The 23,985-nt window shown below is 38.1% G+C and overlaps 1 protein-coding gene across 1 annotated transcript in view; it reads left to right on the top strand.

Annotated features, from left to right (window-relative positions):
- Positions 1-2,890: 2,890 nt before the first annotated feature.
- Positions 2,891-23,985, top strand: part of LOC124138401 (LIM/homeobox protein Lhx9-like) — a 66,374-nt gene continuing 45,279 nt past the window's right edge. The window contains exons 1-3 of the mRNA XM_046505031.2: positions 2,891-3,313; positions 8,239-8,450; positions 19,088-19,419. Coding sequence (XP_046360987.1) covers positions 3,209-3,313; positions 8,239-8,450; positions 19,088-19,419 — 649 coding nt within the window. The 5' untranslated portion in view covers positions 2,891-3,208. The remainder of the gene's footprint in view (positions 3,314-8,238; positions 8,451-19,087; positions 19,420-23,985) is intronic.

Below are 23,985 nucleotides of genomic sequence, written 5' to 3' on the forward strand. Positions count from 1 at the left end.
TACCAATAATACTACAGGAGCAGAGGACAGATGTACAGCTGCAAATGACTTGCCACAGCCATGGATGTAGACAGTACCAAGTCACTGGGGAAAGGCCAAGGCCCAGTTCTACAGAAACCTTTATTACACTAACGAGGCCGCTTAAGTCGAAATGTCTATGTACAGTGTAACCCAGTTAATCCGGACGATACCGTATCCAGGGCAATCGTCCGAATGAACCACGCCGTTTTATTGAATCAATGATGCGGGGTTTATCCATTCGTATTATATATACATGTAGGTTACAATGATCTTAAGGTTTGGAGGTTGTCTGGTCAAAACTCGATTATTTACAGACTGTCGTCATTTAGATGGAATATTGCTGAGTGTGGTTTTAACAACAAACTTAGGATTAACAGGGTTGGAGTTTATACGATGTAATTAGAAGAACTGCTCCATTTATCGATTATGACAGAAAAGGATTATTTGTTAACGGTAGTCAGGAAGAAATAAAACTTTGCGAAATGTAAATCTTATATTCGATGTATATTTTGTAATTTCAAGGAACACGATTCAAGACACGTTTTTCATGAGCTGGGCTAATAGGAACACAATGTTTATACATTAATGCTTGTTTAGACTAAGAGTACTTACAGTTTCGCGATTTAAGTAGGAATACCTACTTGTCATTACACATCGAAAGAATTTCAGTAATGTTTGCTTAGTGAGTAGTGTCGCAAAGTTAACTAATTTAACCTCAAGAAAGCTGGAGCTTCTTAAAACACATCCCTTCGTTTTTTATAGAGAGATTCGAATCCACTGGCAGTGCAAGTATATTTGAACTCATTCAAGTCATTTCAAAATCATGTTCTTTGTCTGTAAACAAAAATGTCATGATACGCATTACCTGGTCGTTGATTACCTTCATTACCCAAAGACAACGTCTCAGATTTACACAAATCATTAACGACGTCTAGAACTCGCTACTGTGCTGTAAAGCATAGAGCATCCCCAATTGATTAAATACTTTTTTCTCGGCTATTATAACGGTATTATCATCAACGATGCGACATTCTAGACTCTTTTCCTGCGATGCACAGTTTGTACGGTACATCCTTGGAAATTATAATTATTTGAAATATTTGGTCACTGTAATTTATTTTTACAAGGTGTTGTTGATATATTCTATGTTGTATCGAAAGGTATACAAAACGAAGACAAATATGTTTTTAAATAATATGTTTTACAATTCAGGTTGCCACGACAGCTTGACACGAACTTGTTGAAGGTTTACATTGATATCTCTCAGTCTTTAACTAACAAAAAAAACAACTTTACAGTTGTAAAGTTTACATTTAACTAGAATCTGTTTCGCAAGATAATTGAGACTGATTATATTCAGGCGTTGGCGTTTTATGTTTAGACTAGTATATAAATCCAAGGTATTTCATCGATCGTTAAATGTAGAATTGTTAAGTGGATTTTGTACCACCATTAATTAAAGATGAGAATGCAATGATGATTAGGGAAAGACCTGACTATGGAAGGTTACACTTAGACACATCGATGGCTGGTTGAAGGGTTTGCTTGTTTCTCCAAAAAGGTTCAATTCAACCCCTCCGAGATTTGACTGGAATGTTACAAAAAGCGGATTAAATCCTAAACCACTCAATACTCTGATTATAATAAATAACAGTAACCAGTACTGCGGCTAGTGTAAAATATCACAGCACAGAGCATCTTAAGAGTACATTGTTTTTAGGCGAAATAATCTGAATAATGATTTAACAGAAACTATCGTAGTGATTGCACTACAGTACTGTATACCTGAGTGGATTGACACAGCCTTGTGCATTGTTGAGGACAATAATTACATTCGTCGATAACGAGTACTTTAAAAATTAATTAGTAAGTACAATATCGATTAATATTGTTTTAGCGTTGTATTTATGCATTGAATCCCTCATTGTTTGTTCTCATTGTGTTCAGCACATATAATAAATAAAGTTTAAAATGATTTAAGGTATATTTTGCTTTTATGATAAACAACGGCTATTTTTATTTTAAAAAATTATTATTTTTTTTGAAAGTTAAATGTATTTTCAGAGGCATGTTTATACCAGGTGACTCTGTGTTCCAGACTCACACCCGTTATCAGAGTCGAGAAATAAAAACAAATCAATGCTTTTGAGTTGTTATAAAAAACCTTGCATCTGCCGTTTCCAGATAATGGAAGTCTTAAGTTCTGATTTAGTACATAACGCGCATCAACAGGAAACATAATATGGGGTCTGAGTGAACACGTTTTATTCCGTTAGTTCTTAAGAAATGATTGGGAAATAAAGACTTATGCAATAAATACTTCAATACAGTTCATATTTCAAAGCTATTGTAAAATATGTGTTCCCGAGGCTAAATGGTAAAACGAACGAAATAATGGTCATTGAAAATTCCAAATTTGTTCTCAATCTTGAATTACGGATCTGAATTAAACTTTTACTCAATAAATGTGGAGCAAATACTTTTACGATCGTCGACCAACAGAATCGTTTATTTTATAGAAAGGGATAAAAGCAGTGCGTAAGGGAAAGCTAGGAGCGGCGTGTCAATCTCGAGTAGTCTTGTGCCTCGTCGGGCTTTCTCGGTAGGAAGCGAAAACCGAGATGTCGACTCGCTTTAGATCCGCTTCGTATTATACATGCAACCCAAGGCAAGAGATTGACAGGTGTGACTGTCAGGAACAGATTTCATGCAATTATCCAATCAGGACGGCGCTGGGTGTTATCGACCAATGAGAGCGGACCCTGCCGCGCGAAGCGCGATCTGAACAGTGGCACACCAGCGAAGCAAGTGCTTGAAGTGCCCCTCCCCTTTTATTATGATTGTAAAGTGCTAGCATAGAAGACGGCCCTTGACAAAAACTAGAGTAAGTCCATTTCTAAACAATCCACATTCAGTTGAACCGGCGGTGCACCCGCTTTCACTGTCCCAAAACAAATAGGTTTTTACCGGCGAAAAATCGACATTGTTGACGACGGGTGCAGTGCTAGTCTGTGTTTCCGACGAGGGAAGTGTTGCGATAGTTGGACAGACGATCCGAGGTTCCGAGTGTCAGTAGTGTGAGGATTCTTCACGGAGGGTGGGACTCCTGTTCGAGCTGGGTCCCGTGTCTCACGCATTCGTCCCCGGGGATTGTTGGATACCCCTCCGCGGACACACCAACATAGGCATGGTGGAAAAAACTATCCTCCAACCCCATGAGGGATCCGGGGAGTTTCAGAGCCGGACCGTTTCCCCAGACAGTTTAGCACTGGATTGTCACGTCACTACAAGGGTAAGGCAACTTCCTGGATTCACCAGGGATCTTTAATCCGATTCTTGTGTTTGCAACTTGACATGTACTCACGCACATATATCTGACCTGTGACAGATGACACCCCTCAACATAGCTATAAGATACAGTTTCACTCTGGCTTAGCATCGCGAGTGTAGACTCCCAGAACGCCTTACCAAAGCACTCACACATGCACGTGTAAGCCCCACCTGCGTTTCAAAAGGATAAGGGCAGATAGGTTTTGGGTACATCTTCCAGGTAGCGACGCATATGTCTCAGGAAATGCACGTGTTTATCTGTTTATTTTCACCTCGAAAACTTCGCCGTATAACCCAAGAAAAATAGCATCCTTCACCCTCCCCAGAAATTCGCACTATCTATCAGTTGTCGTAACAAGCATAGCTTAGACATTAGGACCAAATTGTCACGTCAACTGGCATTACAAATCAAGGCACGTGGTCTTGATTTTGGAATATCGGGGATTGCTGGAAATCATTTTCTGACTATCTCTGCGGTCTTGAGCAAATTCACCCATCTGGGTACCGTCCATGTGATGGATGGGGGGATGGTAACTGCTTCCGCCTTGTGTCCTTAGGGGGTAAGGTTCCCTATCCTGAGTTCGATACAGACTGCTGCAATTGCTGATACGAGATGGTTGAAAGCATTGATACACATTAACATTTAACGGTACTCCTGGCGAGGTTTAATCTTGTAATACTTATTTTTACAAATTATTTGAACATAAAACACTGGATTGTTTATATTTACTTCACGATAAGTTTATTAATTTTGGCTTTCATATTTGATGATGCATATGTATAAAGGTCAGAGATAAGACGAGAAGCTAATCTAATTTGGACATGCATTGTAACTATATATTTGCACAGTTTGCAAATTGGATAAGTGGGATGTTGGTGTGTGTTTACAAATAGAAATCATTGTGTGAAAATTACCATAAGGGCTTTCATTTAATTAGATGAATTATTGTAAATCGTTGTGTCCGTTATTTCTTGTAGGTGGGTGTTTATCATTGAAATAGCATGATGTCCTTGTCAATTACATGGCCATGTATTACACAAATAATAACATATATCAACATATTTGTAAAAACCGTTTAGTTGTGTGTGTGTGAGGAATATACACTTGGTTTCTTTCATAATAAATTAATCAATTCCGAACTTACTGAATCTACATTAGTTTGACTATGATGCTGTCAATCAGCATTTTATAAAATGTCTTAAAATTCCGTTTAAATTGAATATATTGTTCAATAAAACAAATACAAGAAACTACAATTGTCCATAGGTTCTAACATGTACATTAATGGCTTTCCAGGAGTACAATTTGTATAAATCGGTCTGTTATAGCCCCATTGATACTTGTACACACCGAGAGAAGTTGAAAAGTGTGCTATTTGCTCAGTTTGACTGCAATTTTGTTTCCGTCACGCTTCTAGCTGAAATCGACGAGTAATCCAAGCGCAATGTAATCCCCTTTCTCTATAGTAAAACACGTCAAAGCTGCAAGCTTGCTTGATATTGAGTGAAATTCATTTGTATCGTGTTGAGCAAACGGTAAGCACCTGCTCTTAACGGAGATGGGAATATATTTTTCTCATTGACAGCTGTGAAATTATGCAGCTTGTGAAAATCCTTGATTAAGGCTCTTTTTTCAAAGGGTTTTGGAATACCATTGTTGTTTGGAATAATTTGCCGTGTATCTAACTCTATATACTCCTCTGATAACTGTTCCCTTTTATTTAATAAACAAGCTCTGTATTGGTGCACGAATCTTGAATTAAAATGCATATGTTGATTATGATAAACATACTTAAACAGTCGACACTCTTGTAATTTAAGGATAGGTGATTAAAAACATTATTGATTGAGGTATTACCTTGAAATAGACACTGTTAATACGTTTGTAGAAAAATATATATGGATCGTATTGTTTAATTTCGGAATTATATCATTTATATATAGTCTTCAGTTTGTTTAACTTGTTTAGAAATATTGACAACTGCTAAATAAAGTCACAAAGAAGTTTAATCGATACATGTTGTTTTTTTTAACAATTTAATAATCAGTCTCATAATAGCACATGCGCTAAGGGATGTAATCAAAGAGGAAAACCAACGATGATTGTGTTCGGATCCTACGATAATTACACTATTCGTTTGATTTATTGTTTATACCTGGAACGGGTAATTTTCACCATAAATGACAGCTATAGACACGCACTTGTCACTTGCTGAAATATACATGACCGAGAATGCACGTTTCTATCTCCAAACAAACATGGTTTATAACAGTTACCTTCGGGAATGACAAGCTTTCATACATTTCATTGCTTGGTTGAAGGGTCGTCAAAAGCTTCACTCCAGGAAATTACGGATAAAGAGGGTAAATTATTGAACATAGTGTAGAGACTTCAGCTTGCGAGTTAGTCAAAACAGGTTATCCGCTTGGAAAATTTCCTGTCTAAAAAAACTCGGAAACGCTTAATTTGCACTTCGTTGTTTAAACTTTTTGGTCTGTCGGATTTCATAACTGCTTTGCTCTCAGATTAAACTTCAACTTTACAAATTTATAACGCGCCATGAAAGCTGTCTTTTCGCTTGTTCTGAAGTATTATATTTGCAATAGACAACTGTGTGATTTTCACAGCGCGATATTTCTGGTATCATCTATCCTTCACATCTTCACAAAGCATGTCGTAGGTCGGGATGGGGGAGACGAGGGGGGATGACGCCGGGGACATTAGCCGGTATGCGATGGGGAGGGACGGATTTGGAAGGGGGTTTATATAACAGGCCAAAGCGCCGGGACATGGAGGAAATCCGATCTCTTCAGTGCGCATATCTATCAATCTCTTTCAATAGTAGGATTGTCGGTTGTACTTTGGGCGATCAGTTATATCTACAGGTCGTCAATTTCTACTTCCTAACAAAGAAATATGCTGTGAAATGTATATCATTTTAGGTGATTTCGGGACGAACGCTGGGGTATAATCAAGGACGTCTTTATGTGATATTTACTTTTGTGATAAGGAACTTTGTATGCAGTTGATCATTTAATCACTTCAAAATTACACATGCCGTTTCTTTTCCGAAATTTGTGTTACTCTGTATTTTCACGACAAGCTGAATAGTTTTGATAAGGAACTGCAAAATATGCTTTCAAATCACCCCTTTCTTCCGACAATTCGTTCAAAGTTGTACATCTTTGACGGTTTGAAAGTAAAATTACTTTTGAATGTATCTGTAATATCTAATTTATTGAACAAAAACTGTCAGTGGTTTTCACGGTTTAATATTGCAAGTTATCATGCATAATAGTTAAAAGAAGACATATTTCGCCGAACGATAGTCCGCGGTATTTCCTCTCTTTTCAAATCAAAATTTACTCCAGGAGAAAACTTCAATTGCCCGCTGGTCCCTGGGATCTGTAGTCTGTTATCGATGAAAACTAACAGGTAAAGGAAATCACCGCAATAAGAAACGTATTCAGGAATTGCAAACCGTCGTTAGGAGACTTTGACTGGCTAGATGTGAATAATATGAACAGTTAAACCCGCATTATTAAGTAAAAAATAACAAATTGATGTAAAGTTTATATAATGTATATGCACGCCTGTTAATTTCAAACATTGCAAACGGACTTTTGAACATTAATGCGCATTGCAATAACATATTTTGTATGATATTCGGACATATTGATTTATTGTTGATATAACATGTTTAAACATAATTAATCATTTAATCCTAAGAGCTTATGGAAGTTATTATTATTTGCAACTGCAATACAATGGACTTAAATATGGCCCATATTTAATTAGTAAAACCAAAAGGGTCAACATATGGCATAGCTAAATACTATTAAACATATATATCTTCGTTACCCCAAAAATGTTGTAAACAATTAAAAATAACATCTCGGAAATGTATTTATGTTTTGTTTGATAGTTGGATAGCATAATATATATGGTAATGGTATGGTTTATACAGTGATTATCAAATTGTATATCTACCTCTGGTAAGAACTACTACAAAATTGATATATTGAGATATATACTTAAAACAATTTGTTCTTAAATAAGTAGTACATACTGCTAAGTCTTCCTGAAGATTATACAAAGACTATACAAAGTCTATATATTTCATCATGCCAAAACGATTGGTCATATCTGAGAAATTATACTCTTTATAAGATAATATAATATATGTATATATATATATTTGCCAGTGTCACATATCTATATATCTACCCGTCATTCAGATCTTAAAAGATAAAATTTACAATATTCAGACTGATACCATGGAATGCTTATTAAACATGAAAACGTGTACAATGTAAACGTTGTTATACTATTGAATTCCCATTGAGTACTCGTCATTAATAACATAGGTAATTGAATGAAGCACCAGTAATTATAGAGGGCGTGTACACATACAGATGCTCTTGTGTAGTTCAATGGTAGTACTTCCTCGATGAGGGTCTATGTTATATTCACACACATGCAATTCTCTCTCTCTCTCTCCAATCTAATTCTTCACACATGTAAATTACATACTCTTACACTCTTACAATTGAATTTCTTTATTAAATTTCTTAAATTTGACTCACTCTACATTAAATAGAAGTTGCCCCCCCCCCCCCCCCCCCCCCTCTCTCTCTCTCTCTCTCTCTCTCTGTCTCTCTCTCGTTATCAGTATAATTAGTATTCCATGAAATTTACATTATAGGAGATCTTAGGGGTTGTCCAATCGAATTCATCACACATATAAATTACATACTCCTACAGATGAATGTTTTTATTAAATTTCTCATAAAATGTTCCTTATATTTCATGTCATTGATAATGTTAGTCATTCTTTTTTTTCCAAAGTCAATTTTCTATATACAGTTTACATGTTATGTTTTCAGCACCAGATGCCTTTGAACAACAGCGGTGACGACTTGCCCGGTGTTTGTGCTGGCTGTGGTGGTCGCATCGTTGAGCGCTACTATCTGCTGGCTGTAGACAAGCAATGGCATGTATCCTGTTTAAAGTGCAGCGATTGTAAATTCAGACTCGACTCCGAACTTACATGTTTTGCCCGGGATGGCCTCATCTACTGCAAAGAGGATTATTATAGGTAGGAACTATTAATTTACATATTTAAACTTGTTTTTAGGAATAAGTGTTATGCCTGTACTACTCTCTCATATAGACGCTGAAACAAACCTATCCCAGGAGACCCAAGCAAGTCTACATTTCTTCAGTTACAGGAAAACGGAGACATTCTATGTGCTCATACTATTATATATATAAAATGCATTTGAAAAATGAAAATTTCATATTTTTATTTCAGAGATAGATTGTTGGTATGTGCTTGTAGCAATATCGATAAAAGGCTTGAGAAAATACCGTTATCACTATGAAAGGTCAATGCTGAGTCAAGATTCAATGACATAAATACTGTTGGTTTCTGGATGATTCAGAATCAGATCATGTGGCACTAAGGTACGCGTATTGTCTTCTACCAGAAAGAAGAAAAAATTTTCCCTGTGGCTATAGAAGCTGTCCGAATAGTCACTATCCTGTAACCCTCCCATACATTTTAATTCATAAATTTATAGAAGTAAAGGGTGCGTTCGTTAAGTCGTCCTGAAAGAGCATACTTTAAAACTATACATCTTGACCTATGAAATAAGCGCTACTTATCGTGTGTTCTCTTCAAGAGAAACCATGTGGCATACCTAACATAGTCAAGCGTATCCTACACAGCAAGAGAATAACGTTTGAAGATGTTTTTATTGAACACTTTTGCAGGTGGAGGTTGTACATTTAACACCCCTGTGTATGTGTCTGGTGCATCTTTCAACTGTATGAAATATACCCTACTCTATTGCCACATGGTAGTATCAGATGCATCTCATATGTCTCGAATGAAAAATCAGGCGTTAATAATTGTTATCAAAGGTAAATCCTTCATAACGAAATCTTGATAATATTGACAAATATTTGCGAATATACTCAGAACCAAGTTGACGTTCGGACTGATGGGTGTTCAGAATATAGAGGTTCCATTTTCACCTTTTCTTTCTATACATAGATAATTATTATAATTTATCAAAATCAGGTTGTAATTGAGCCTAAAACACCGATACTCTCGTGTTAAACATTCATACCATTTAAACAACAATGTTGTTTTGTTGACGTTGCAAATGAAGTCCTGCAGAGTTGTTATCTGGTAATACATCAATGAACAAGGTAATGACACCAGGAAACCCTACGTGATTATTCTAAACCATCTCTATTGTGGAATTACAATCGACAAACTCCGCACGTTGTTAGTAATATTCCCCGATTCGCCTGTGCGCTTGTGGTGATGATATTGGATTTGGCTGACACCGATGCTTGCTTTTCTAGGCGCATCATAACTCGGCGTAAAGAGCTTAACAATAACCTAACGTTGTAATCTGCCAATCAAAACAAATTAATTTTCCGGTTGCGCGTTAATGGTTTCATAATTGCATGTAACGCTCGCGAGGCCTGAGCGACACCGTCACACGACACTGCGCAGAGCTTCACGCGAGATCGCAAGAGGGAAGAAGACCCGCTTGTTTGTGAAGAAACTACAAAACAAATTACAGTGTTGGATAATCCTTTTGTTGCTTGTTGCTGAGTTTTAACGCTGACCAAAGGCTGTAATAGAGAGGTGTACGGTTTAAGGGGACAGTTTAATACCGGAGAGATTTTTAATGATTTATAGCTATTCAACGTTTACGTCTAGAAGGGAGCTTTATTTTGAACGGATAAAATTTGCTTTCTGAACAAAACCCACATTTGGGACAGGGGGTGAGGTTTTATCATAAGGTAAATAATGATTAAGTCCGGTGTTTTGTGATAGATCTAAGCAGGAGCGGTCAAGGTTGGGATGCACTAAAATGGACACACACACTGTAATGTAATAGTGAATAACTATTAATTACAGGTGATTTCTAAACTATGACCAGAAATGTTCGAAATACAGGTAGATATGTTAATACTGATGAAATTAAATATCTTAAGGAAGAGAATATATGGATGTCAACTTCTTTATTATGAGGAACACAACGTTTCGGAGTATATGCTTACTCCTTCATCAGGTGAATGAATGCCATGAGGCAGAGAGCATATATATGAACATGTAAGGACAACAAAATTAATAAGATCACAAAAGGTTGAAAATAACAAAGGGTAGAAAACTAACAAGGGAAGCCAACACATGATTGGAGCTAATGAAGGAGTAAGCATCTACTCCGAAACGTTGTGTTCCTCATAATAAAGAAGTTGACATCCATATATTCTCTTCCTTATGTGTATCACTTCCAAATGCCTTTCAGCGACCTGAAATATCTTGTTTGAATGAAAGTAGATTAGGTAAAAAAACACACTACGGACAACAATATCCGAGATCAACATGTCAATGGCAAGTTCTCATATAAAACAGAAATAGCCACATTCTCTGGAACCTTATCACAAAGAACCTCGTCATTCCAGAATCCTCCCTTACTGGACACAAATGATTTGTTTCGTTGATTCAAACCAAACGGATTAATGAATGTTGTTTAAGTCATCATTCATCGACAAAACAACACTCACGCTTTTGTTTATTTTATAATGACGTCTATCGACTCTGTACTACATGAGTAGGTATAGGTATATTTATATAATGCCCTTCTCTTGCTGCGTATAAACATTTGTATAGTACAGTTGACAACGGTAAGGGGGATGTCCTACAAACTCTTGAAACACATCTATAATTATTCGCAAGTAAAGAATGTTTTGGTTGTTTTGATTTTTTACACCGAGTAAAAACACCGAGCTCGACAGCGATCTTACTAGATATGCTTATATCCACGAGTATTTTCTCAACACATTTCTTCTCAATATCAAACAAACATGATGACTTCCGTTTCGTTTATTTCAAACAAAATGCCACGAAAGTACACTATCATTCGGTCATTTCAATTATCATATGTCCTCGCAGCTTATTTAACGTTTATTTTGACAGTTCATGAAAGAATGTCCCTCTGTCAGTCATCATTCTAGAATTCTTTCACAGAGCCATTTCCCAACTGATATTTTCACATTTCTCGACTGGACGCCATGTTTACGGACACCCGAGGTCCGCCCATCACCCAAACTCACGGAAAAGTAAATACAGTTTTTGTTTCCATTCCCCTCAAATGATGAAAATATCTTTCTACATTTTTCGGTCTTTTCTTTCACTGTCTAAACCCGGCAGCGACCACGTGCATTTTAATTTGAATTCAAGATTTCGCTGACACTAAACGGTTTGCCATCTTTCGTCTCTGCTTGGAGGGAACTGTTTTGTAGGATACTGTTTGCCTGAAAACTGCTTACGTACAGTGATGAGAGATAGCGCAGCTGATCGAAACCATATGTGCTTCATAGCTTGATTGTGCATGAGACGATGGTCTAATTTTCCAATAAAAATCTTATAGATCCGTTGCCATGGTGAACCCATTTAACAATGGATAATTGCAGGGAATATTATGCTGGTGTGACAGACATGTGTTTTCTGATGATGAGTCGTAATACACATATGCTAAATACCTTAGGACATTTCATTACCAAGAATGACACGAAATATTTTGACATAATTTGAAAAATCAAAAGTGAAATATTATGAGGTATTATTATTATTGATATTTTCAAATTAAAGTTTCATAACGTAATATTGACGTGTATGTAATATACATTAATTGCTGTGATTGCCATCATTATATGTTTTTTATTATTTTGAAAAGACAGTACGTGTAAGATTTCGTCAAATGACGCCTTGTGTATTCAGCACTCCCGGATAATTGTCCAACATAGGTACATATATATATCCTACATCACGACATCGTTCCGGAATACGGCTCCTCAAACTCACTCACTGTCGGCATCAAAGACGCCACGAGGACTCTGTATCACTTGTGTTGCAAACCCTTGCCTGAAGTCCCAATATCTCAAGTAGTTTAGCTCCATCCGCCTGTTTGATCATCCGATCGATCCTACCCGATCGATTACGACAATCGAACCGCTTTACGGTTGAGAAAAGCCCGCGTAGGAAAACCAAGAGTCGATTTTCGGCGTGTCGTATTTGTCGTCTCTTCTCTTAGACCAGATAGTATAGCGGTGTTTATACAATGCAATGAACAGCCAGAATTATTTATGATATGGCTGAATAGACTTTGCCACGGCTTGAATTTTATCGAATAACCCCGTATCATCAGCAAAGAAGGAACTTTGTGTATATATGGATTTCATCAGTAATTACATCAAAAGTATCTCTTATAACGCTACCGAGGTATCCACTATCGTTCAAGGAACACAAGACGTGCTTTCATTTTAAAGATTCCGATTGAATCTACTTAAATAATTAATAGACAATGCGGGGCAAATCGGATGCCATTGTGCCGAAACCGACGCGATGCTGTAGCTTTTATTAATCATTCTATCGATATAGCTATTCTGGTATTGTTAAAAACGGGTTAACTCTGCGTGTTTAACTAGACGATCATTGTTCCACTGCATGCGGGTATTGACCCAAACTATCCTCTCTATCATCCGTGATTTCTTCATAGGGATTCGAAGACAATACATTTAGCGGTTTTGATGTATTTTGCATGAAACCCTAACTCTATTTACTGTACGCGTGTGAATTATTAAAACATAAAAAGAGAATTTTATATCGGTGTAACGAGATACGAATGAAACCGAGGCAGACAGTTGAAATATTTAGCGTTGAATTTTACTGTTATGTTAGATTCGTATTATTTGATTGCTTTCTGCTAGAAGCTAACAAAGGCCGCGTTAAACAGCTGTATAGCTTCAGTGTTTATGTGCTTGAATTACTCATGATTTTGTCGACTCACAGTTAGAGTGAAATATTATTCAAACTTCTCTCTTTCACGTCTCCGTTTCTAGCCAACGTTCAGATTTGGAACACGTGTTCCGGTGCAAAACTGATTTCATAACGGCAAAAATAATAATTACGAAAATACCAGACAAAACCATTCTGGCGAAACCTAAGCCTACCTCCAGTTACAAAAGAAACTCAAAGAAGAATGCTTGAAAATCTTTTTCACGAAAATTTGCGAGCTTTCAAGATAGAAATGACGACAAGACTCCTTGAAGATTTCAAGTACTTTCTCCCAAACTCTCAAGACTTTGGCAAACATTTTGGCAAGCAAAGCCATCCCACGTGGGCCTCATTGCACGTGCGGCGTTCGGATTTCTCCCCCCCCCTCCCCTCCTCAAAGAGCGGGTCCTCCTAAGTTCCCCTAACGCGTGCCCCATGCAGAGAACTCCAACCGGTTTCTATTAGATTCTACAGTGCCAACAGTTTTTGTTGCATTCTCAGTAATAAAATGCTCAAACTTAAACAAATTTGTCAAATTGGCCCTGTATTCTCAAAGGAAATGGATTTGGGAGTAATATTTAATCCGATTTTTGAATTGTAAACAGTTTTGGATTTTCTCATGCTTTTCTGCGTTTCGGTGTTTAGTTGTTTGTTTTTTTCGCGTGGGAAAATTGAATAAAATTGACGATTCTGTCTATCAAGGTATGTATTCAAAATATAAGATAAAATATAACTAATAGTGAGGTAGGGGTTTGATATCAGAACAGGTACGTTTAAGCCATAAATACCGATACAAGGAAATACCAGTGAGTGAGTCAGTTAAAAGTTTACGTCAGATCGCCAAGATTTCAGCCACATAGTGACGAGACAAGTTATAAAGGTCAATACCTGACACAAAGGACTTTAATATGTTCGAAATATATCACTGTTTGAAGATTAATATGTGATTAATTTTCAAATACTGATATTACAAACCCCTCTCGCCAGTGCGTTACATCCCACTTCGATATTCACATGAACAGAAGCGTTATATATCGAACTCGAGGATTAGAGTGGTCTTCGATACATCCGAACGTCGCCATTCACGCGAACTCGAACATTTGAGTTGCTTTCGATACATCCGAACTTCGCTGTTCACATGAAAAGCTGCGTTATTTGGAGAACACAAGGTATGGAATTGAAACCGACATGAACAGTCAGATCTCTGTGAATTCCTTCGCTATATCCGGAGTAAGCTGTCTTTACCTATTACCATAGTCGTATTTCGTAACGATAACAAATGGCTACATATCCAACAATCATGTTTCACGGGTTCGAATCCCAGATGCGACCCGATCATGATCCCAAGTCTACTGCACCATATCCGTGCTTGTTAAACTTCTAGAACCTTCGTCACTCGGGGTCTTACCGAAATACCAATCAACGTGGCGCTAAGACCAACTCACTCACTAACTGTATCATAGGCCTGAGATAACGCAGGCAATGATCAATAATCACTACGTCAGCATTTGGTGCTACATGATCATGTGTACAACTCACAGATCACAATTCAGTCGACGTTAAGCAACGTTGGTGGCGGAGAGTAGTTCGATGGGTAACCGTTTTCGTCACCGTGGCTCCTGAGAGTTTCTAAATCCTCTTTGCTGCCCCACACTGAAGTGCATGTTATATGTGCTCTCTCTGTAGGCAAGTGGCTTTGTTCGAAATATGCCTCAGTTTACCCAGCAGTGAATGGGTACCCGGTAGAATGAGATGGTAATGTGACTGTTAACCTGCCTTCGCCTTAGAGGAAGCTTGGCTTGTAATACGCTGTGTACCCCCCAGGGACCTGAGAATGAGAATCGATTGCACACTGAACCCATTGACCGGGGTTTTAATGGTGTATTATTATATAAGCGTCTGTGTGTAGAAATGTATTTATAATACAAAACCTGGTTTTCTAAGAGTGAGTGAGTTGAATTTACTGCTGTTTTGAGCATTATTGTATTTTAAAGTACGCATCAAGTAGCACTGTAGTAGCTGAACACCTGACATCAAGCGTATGCTTTTACATTAGATCTGCCATATTCTCTGTTCGACAGCATATATTTGGATCGGATTCCGTGTATAAATACTTTTACATTTAAAAATATGTACAAGAATGCTATGCAGAGAGTTTGTACGAACTATCATCCGTCAACTTCTACCAGTTCGGATAGGCTTTTCCGCACGTCTGCTTCTTTCTCCATTATAGCCAACAGCAGACGTCAACTTCCGCCATGTTGGATTATTCTCCTGACGAAAGCAGATGCGGTGGGTGGGGGGAACATATGCGAGAAATATGTGCCCCAATATGTGTCCCTGGAGTTTGCGGGACAATATGTGTTCTGAAATACACAACCGTTGTCATAAACCCACCTGCAAGACATATTTCATTGTCGTCTCCATTGCCAGTAGATTTCCTTCCCACAGCAATACAAACCATAAAGGCCTAAAATTCCCATAAAATGTGATATAAAGTTTATTTTTTAGTATATCAGTAACAACGTATAGGTTAAATCAATAGATCATTCTCTCCAGGCATTGCGTAGGAATAATGAGTGATGAGAGCTCTGTTCTCGATTCAACATATACTTAAATGAATCAATTTTCTTGGAGTCAATCGTCAAATTCGATTTCAATGCCCACTTTTACTCTGTCATATTACATGAATGCATGGGGCGGTCGGGTAGTCTAGTGGCTAAAGCGTTCGCTCGTCACGCCGAAGACCCGGGTTCGATTCCCGATATGAGTACAATGTGTGAAGCCCATTTGTGGTGTCCCCCGCCGTGATATTGCTGGAATATTGCTAAACGCGGCGTAAAACCTCACTCACTCACATAGATGTCTGATTCACTTTATTAACTCGGCTGAGAGAGAGAGAGAGAGAGAGAGAGAGAGAGAGAGAGAGAGAGAGAGAGAGAGAGAGAGGGCTAACAGTAATAGTTTAGGCGACAGGAAACCCGAATCGTCTTGAATATCGAGTGTTCAGTGTATGTGCAACAAATTCACTAGTTTGACATTGTAACATGGAGATTTTGTTTTAAACCAAATGAATTTTTCGCACAGTGTGTTCTGCACCCAGACTGAGTTCATAGATCGCGACCCTTGGACAAGTTCGTCACACGTCAATCACGTGTAATAAAAGACTATGTTTGTCTGTTTGGCAACTCGATCGCGTTGTTTAATCATGCGGGCCTGGTCAATTTCATTCATGACGATAGTGCTGTGTTTTCCGATACACGGTGCTGTGAAATGTGTCGATTTCACTGGACGTGGCTGCTAGCTCCACGTCCGAATTTCTCCCAAGGTTATCGATAACGTATATATTTTAAATAATTGTTACTTTCACTATGTAGATTTCGTAAGGTTGCACTGATTCCCGTCCTTTAAGATCAATACAGCCCTGATCTCCGGGACGTACATTCAAGCTGTATTATTAACTGTCACGTCTTGTAAATTTCAAATCATTGTCAATTTCATCATGTTTGAAAATGACAATAAGTGCTTTGAATCATTTTCCTTATTCCGTATAGACAATAAGATGGTAATCAGTTTCCTTTGCATCAATAAAGTAAACATTATAACATGAAATATTAACCACGTTGGATCAACGGCTGCATTCAGCCCGTCATGCTGAGGTTCTGAGACTTCCCCATCCAGCCAACGGCGTGTGTTGTTTTGTTGTCGCTAGGGCCGGACGCGGGAACCCCATATGACATTCAGGGTTCGATTTAAATATGGTTGATTTTGTCATAGACAAGAGATAAATAATCTCACATTTAATTAAACTCCCGCCATTCACCACCCCCATCAACAGCAGAAACTACTGTTTGGCCACAAACTTTGGGCTATGGTTGCGATTAGATAATCTGAACCTTTTATTATTATGATTATTATTATTATTATTTGCATATTAAAATAGAAAATGCAGCAAAGAGGGTTTGGATGATCCTGGCACAGTCAGGCTGGTTAGGCTCATCATCAGCTCAGGGCCCTTGCCCCCCTCTACACGCAGCCCAGACAGCGAATGGGACTTCTCCCAGGAAGCGCTGCCTAGTCAAACCCACCCAGAACTTTTCGGAATGTGAAGACTCCCCAACACTGCAGCCTTCTGCATTACCCAGATTGTCAGAGTGGTTGTATTCTGGCAGCAAACCCGGGTACTCTCCCAATGTCAGACAACAGATTGGGAGGTACCAAACCTAAAGCAAAAAAAAACAAAGGGGAGTCAGATAACTTGGTACCGAAGATGCAAGTGTGACATTTCGAAAGCGAGGTCTGAATGTTTGTCACGTTTCTCCTGAATCTTGTCAATCACTTTACTGTTAAAAGGGACAGAAAATTCAATGATATAAATGATTTCATTGGATTTATCAAAAAGGACAAGATCAGGTTTGTTGGCCTGTATAGATCTGAAGCTGTATTCGGGCTTATTCATAAAGTAGTAGTAGTAGTGGTGGTAGTAGTAGTAATAGTAGTAGTAGTAATAGTAGTAGTAGTAGTGAGTGAGTGAGTGAGTATGGTTTTACGCCGCTTTTAGCAATATTCCAGCAACATCACGGCGGGGGACACCAGAAATGGGCTTCACACATTGTACCCATGTCGGGAATCGAACCCGGGTCCTCTGCGTGACGAGCGAACGCTTTAACCACTAGGCTACCCGACCGCCCCAGTAGTAGTAGTAGTAGTAGTAGTAGTAGTAGTAGTAATAATAAAGTAGTAGTAGTTAGTTGTCATTATCATTAGTAATCATTGCCATCACCGATTGTTTTATTAATGTTGTTGTTGTTGTTGTTATTGTTGCTGCTGCTGTTGTTGTTGTTGCCATGCTATACACGTGATAGGGACACATCGACAAACGGTTCCCTGTGAAATCGACATGTGACTGCTGACATATGTAACGGTCAGCTGACACAGCGGCAGTCACACTGGTTATTACCGTGTCCCGCGCCCAGCCAGTTCACACACAACTACTCATTTGCCTCTCGAAAAGAGCACGCAACTCCGCAATATTTGTCAATGAAAGAAAAGGCTGTGTTTAATTTGTCGTCGCATTCCATATTGACTTTTATGGCGTTTAAAGATCGCCTATGATAGCACTCTTGCCATATAGTCTTTTCGGTATTTAAGACTGTCATGGTCGTGATAATGTGGGTATGTTTATCATCGTGTTTGATACGGGTATGTGAAAAGTGTTATTGATTGATAGTCCTAGCACCGAGATTATTTGCAGAGTATTGAGGACGTTTAGGTAAGGAATACAAAAAAAACATGACAAAGAACAAATTTGTTCGGCTGTTGGATATTTAACATGACAAAAATACGAAACTGGAATTGTTTGGGATTTTTAGATATGAATATGTAAGGTCAGTTGACATGACATCGAATAAACTGCGTGCTTTTGAATATAATATCGACTGATATTATATTTGATTTGCATTTGTGATTATGTTTTAATATTCACCAGTAATGGATTTCAATGATTAGACATACAGAATAAGTATTTAAAAGGCATTTTGGAGTGATACACATAAGGAAGAGAATTTATGGATGTCAACTTTTGTATAATGAGGAACACAACGTTTCGGAGTATATACTTACTCCTTCATCTGGTGAATGATGCTGAAGGAGTAAGCATATACTTCGAAACGTTGTGTTTCTCATACTAAAGACATTGACACCCATAAATTCTCTTCCTCATACAGAGGTTTATCGATTTTGTGTCACAAATGTTTATTAAGGCGCACGAAATTGACCTATATTTCAAAAACGGGTTCAAGCTTATACTAATTAGAATAACTTCTATCGGGAAAACTATTTTGAAGAATCTTAAGCTTTGGTTTCTGTTACAGGAGATTCGGAATAAAGAGGTGCTCGCGCTGCCATCTTGGAATTGCCGCCAACGAACTTGTAATGAGAGCTCGTGACCTAGTTTATCACCTCTCGTGCTTCACGTGTAGCTCGTGCAACCGAGCTTTGACACCAGGCGAACAATTCGGAATGAAAGATCATCTTGTTTACTGTAGAACAGACTATGAAATCATATTTCAAGGAGAGTATTTGCAAAGTCTGTCACCGGAACTCGGTGGACCAAATATTCCCTATTATAACGGAGTGGGCGCGGTCCAGAAAGGAAGGCCACGCAAACGGAAGAGTCCAGAGCTTGAGGGGTGTCCGTCAATGGGTAAGACATGTGATTTAATTATTATAAAAATTCTTCCTTACATTGCTATTGTATTTCAGATCAATTGTACATACAACTTGGAGTGGGTTCTATGAAAAACACTCCTCAAAAGGTTTCATACGTTCCAGTTAAATGTTGATATAAATACAGCTGGGGTATTTCGGGTCACAGAAAGCCCTAAGTGCTCCGTGATTTGCCGGAACAGCCGAGTATACTGAGGATCGGATGACTGCAATGTAGACTTGGTTTGTTGTTATGTATTAAACTTTGTCTCTGTAATGTGTCCCCGGATCGTACATCACGCTGCCAGCCACGGGTTACAGACCAACATGATACAGTGCATTTTTTTAGTCAGGGTTAAAAATACACTGCTATAAATATACCATTTGGATTATGTATACCGATCTACTGATCTATATTTCATGATAACAAATAAATACATGATTATTTATTGTTAGTTGGACGATTAAATATCAGGACAAAATAAACTTTAAAGGTAGTATTTGAATAAGCGGCCCAATAAGCGGTTTTTAAATGCATGACAGTTAACATAAAAAATGTGTGTCATAATTTGTCTTGCATTCCAATATTGGCTTTAAATACCAAGTGGGTTGGTGTTCTCACACTTCAACGCTGAAGTCAAAGGCCACCTGCGCTGTGGAAATCGATGACAAAATGTTTCATAAATGACCTCAACAGTTTTCCACTCTTCGACTCAATTACTTGTCTGCAGATGTGACATCCTAAAAGCCATACCATTGATGCTAGTTTCGCCAAAACAAGTTGTCCAAATACCCACACAAGCTTGGCTTTGAAGTTTTAATCCTATCCGAGGAAAGCTTTTATCAAACTTTGCCATCGAGAAGTCCTGAAAGGCGGGACAATGCGCAATGGAGTCGTCAGGCGTCTTTAAAGGTCTATTAGCAGTGTAGCAATGGGTGAACTATTTCAAGCCATTGGCCACAAATAACCGTCTCCGATCAACATCAGAATCTTTTGTCCATCCTTAAAGAGTCTTCTTACCTCTCATCGTAAACACTACTTCAGGAGCGGGTTCCCAAAGGTGAATAATCGGGGCTCATTTCTTGCGCGGCAGGGTACCGCAATTGTCCAGCGGTGAAGCGACCAGGCCGCCATGCCTCTGATATGGGTTGTGCTCGTTTGACAAGATTAGCGCTCACTGTTCGACCTGTCAAGTTTATCTTTCACGCTTGGTTTAAATCTTAAGATTATTTGTCAGACTTCTGAAGTAGCATGGTGAATATCGTGTGTGTTGTTACGTAAACTGGACTCAAAGCTCACTCAAACACGGGTATTAATGAGACGTTAAGAGTATTATCAAGGTAGCCCTCCTATGGGGGATCCCAAGTTTCAGAGATTCAAAGATTGAGTTATTCGACGACTAGTGTTTATCCGTAACTTATTGCGTAATATTTTTCAATATTTCACATAAAATGAGTCAATAACATGACGATGTGTCAGTAGTCAACCAAATCATACTGCTCGGGTTTTAGATGGCTTAAAACTAACTAACATTACATTTCCAAATATGGAAAACATAGTTTTGGGCAAATCAGAATTATCATTCACGTCAAAATATCACATCTTTAAACCATGTATGAAATATTGCAAATATGCTTGTGGCTGTGTTTATCGTTTCCGAAGAACACTGCTTCATAATTCGAGAGCATATTTTCCACATAAATCCTCCGTTATTCGTCATAACGTTGTTAGGCCAAATTAATTAACAACCCACTGACAAGGAAATTGACAAGCGTTCATTTGGCGACCGTGATGCTCGCTTCGTGCCTCGATAATCCAATAATTATCCGTCTGGTAAAACAGGTTAAAGCAATTAATTAGGATCAGTTGTGATCAGTAATCATCCAGTAATCAACGGCTACGGCGTACGCAGGGTTAATCGTAGAATTAACGCATTAATTACTTCAGTTTAGTCACGTTTCACACGAAATATTGAATGAATCATGGTACCATCAAGACTTGAGATATAATTCAATATGCACTTTTGGAAATCAGAAAGTTTAGAGTAAAATTTGTATTTTAAATATTAATATGCCACATATTGATGTTATAAACATGCTTTGTGTTTATTTTGTGGTTCATATACCGAAAGTGAAGGTATGTCCACTGTAACCTCGCTATACCGGACAGTACCCACATTACTGGCGTTAACGTTAGTTCCAGTGCAGTAAACATTAATGTTATACTCCTGTCGTAGCGAATACCAATATATCTAAAAAGATAACGGAATCATTAAATGATCAAATATTATATAATTCTTTCAAATCTTATAAGTAATATATTCAAGCTATGGCGTGTGCTCTTATGTCCCTATTATAACTTCGCCAAAAAGAGAATATGTGTTTTGTTAAGGTGCCGAGATGAACGAGGTTCTTCTATCACAATTAATCTTTCTCATGGGTATTCAAGAATTATTCAACATATGTCAAAACGTTCTCCAGACGAACTGTTACCAAATGCTGCACGGCTTATCAAAACATTGGTACTTTTCACTTAGTGTTGCCACATTTAGCTTCAATTTCAGCAGGTGAGCTATAATTATAATCTCATTACACATGGATCAAAAACTGTTGTAACAACAGGGCATATCACGATCAATTCCTGCTCCTTTCTGCACGATGAGCGATATGTCGTTGTGGTCCGTCCATGATAACGTTTCCAAAATGCAATTGTTCACAGACCTCCATGCGGTGGAGTGAGTGAGTGAGTATGGTTTTACGCCTCTTTTAGCAATATACCTGCAATATCAGGGTGGTGGATACCGAAAAATGGGCTTCATACATTGTACCCATGTGGGAAATCGAACCCGGGTCTTCGGTGTGACGAGCGAACACTTTAACCCCCCACCACACCCACACCCACACCCACACCCACACCCACATCCACACACCGGGGAGACGAGAGGTTATTGATCTGATTAGCTTGATATAAGATTTCATAACCTGAAATATCACACTGTTTGATCCTAAGTGGGCAACTTGAGTGAAAATGCCTGTGATTCAAGAATGAATTGAACTTGTGAATTATTCTTCAATTTGGATAAATGATTGTTTTCTATTATGTGTCCACAGCTTAAAGTTAAAAAGGTTACCTGACACAAATGTATCATCGCCAACTCGCCAACTCGCCCATTCGCCCACTGAGCAATCGGCCAGCTATTGGCCAACTTACGGAGTTGGGTTGGCATCTGTATTGCTGTTTAAAGAAAACCGTTTTGTGCCTGGGGTAGCCATTACAAACAATACCGGATATTACGAACTGTAATCCCGTCATATCTAATTCCTTTATTCACATTAACTATGTTGAATATCATCTCAAGTGGACAACGATTGGGTTCGCTAAAACCGAATATTCGACACAACCGACTTCCTTATAACCGTAGTTGACTAATACGAATTGCCTAAAGTTGTGTTAATCCTAGATACACAAACACAAAAACGGAAAATTGTAAGATGAGACGAAGAGGAAAATTAGTTCGAGACATCAAGGTACTCGACAATACTCGAGACATTAATATTTAGAATCTGGAAGTCGATTTTACATACTGAAAATGAATTACCTGTTTTTTAACGCCTATGAATGTCGAAAGGAATTTGATGTAATGTTTTCATATCTATTTTTACTTCGAGAAACCGAAAATGGTTGACGACTATTATTTCGACATAAACATAAAATTCCGAAGAATTTACAGTTCCTTGAAATTTTATTGGCCCCAGCTGTAGAATATAAACGTTTCTTTAAACACATCTCGTGATAGCATCGGTGCGTGTTTGCGCTTTGTCAAATTAGATAAAAAGTTGGAATCGATATTCATACGAGAACGGGAATTGAGAAGATAACGTTAAATGTTGAGAGTATTATAAATTCGAAATGGGTGCGGAAACGAAATTTGATTGACATGCGTATTAAAAACAAACAGACTACTCATTCCGATAGTATCGCTTCCGGGGCGACTCAAATACAGATCAGTACCAGAGTCATGGGATTACATGGACGAATTTGAAATGTCAAGAATATTAACAGGAATGCTTAAAAAAATGCCCTTGGCAAAATAGAACCTAATACACGTATTTAATACTCAAATGCTTTGTATGCCTCATGCCGAGACAAGAAGTCGGCTCGTTCAAGCTGTCTCGTGGAATTAGTCCAAAATTCTTCAAGGACTTGTATGTATTTGTTTTTTGGTGTTAATGATTGGACGTTTGACTGTAATTAAGACGGGTCAGTGTGACCTTGTCGTGGGATATAGCTCTGTAGTGTCGATTTACGTGAGGAAGGCTTCAAATATTATCAGATTCATGATGGTAATTACAGTAAACTACGGTTATAGCGAACAAGGACTACAAATTCTAGTTCGTTATAACCGTAATTCGTTATAAGCATATATACAGCATATATACAGCAAATGGCAGGGACCTAAAACCAGTTCGTTATATCCGCCAGTTCGTTATAAGCGTGTTCGTTATAACCGTAGTTTACCGTAGTTCATTACTTGTCCTTTTCACTGGTTTTTGAGTGATTCAT

Source organism: Haliotis rufescens, unplaced genomic scaffold (assembly GCF_023055435.1).
Source record: "Haliotis rufescens isolate VD_foot unplaced genomic scaffold, xgHalRufe1.0.p SCAF_8, whole genome shotgun sequence".
In the NCBI taxonomy this organism is placed as follows: Eukaryota; Metazoa; Mollusca; class Gastropoda; order Lepetellida; family Haliotidae; genus Haliotis; species Haliotis rufescens.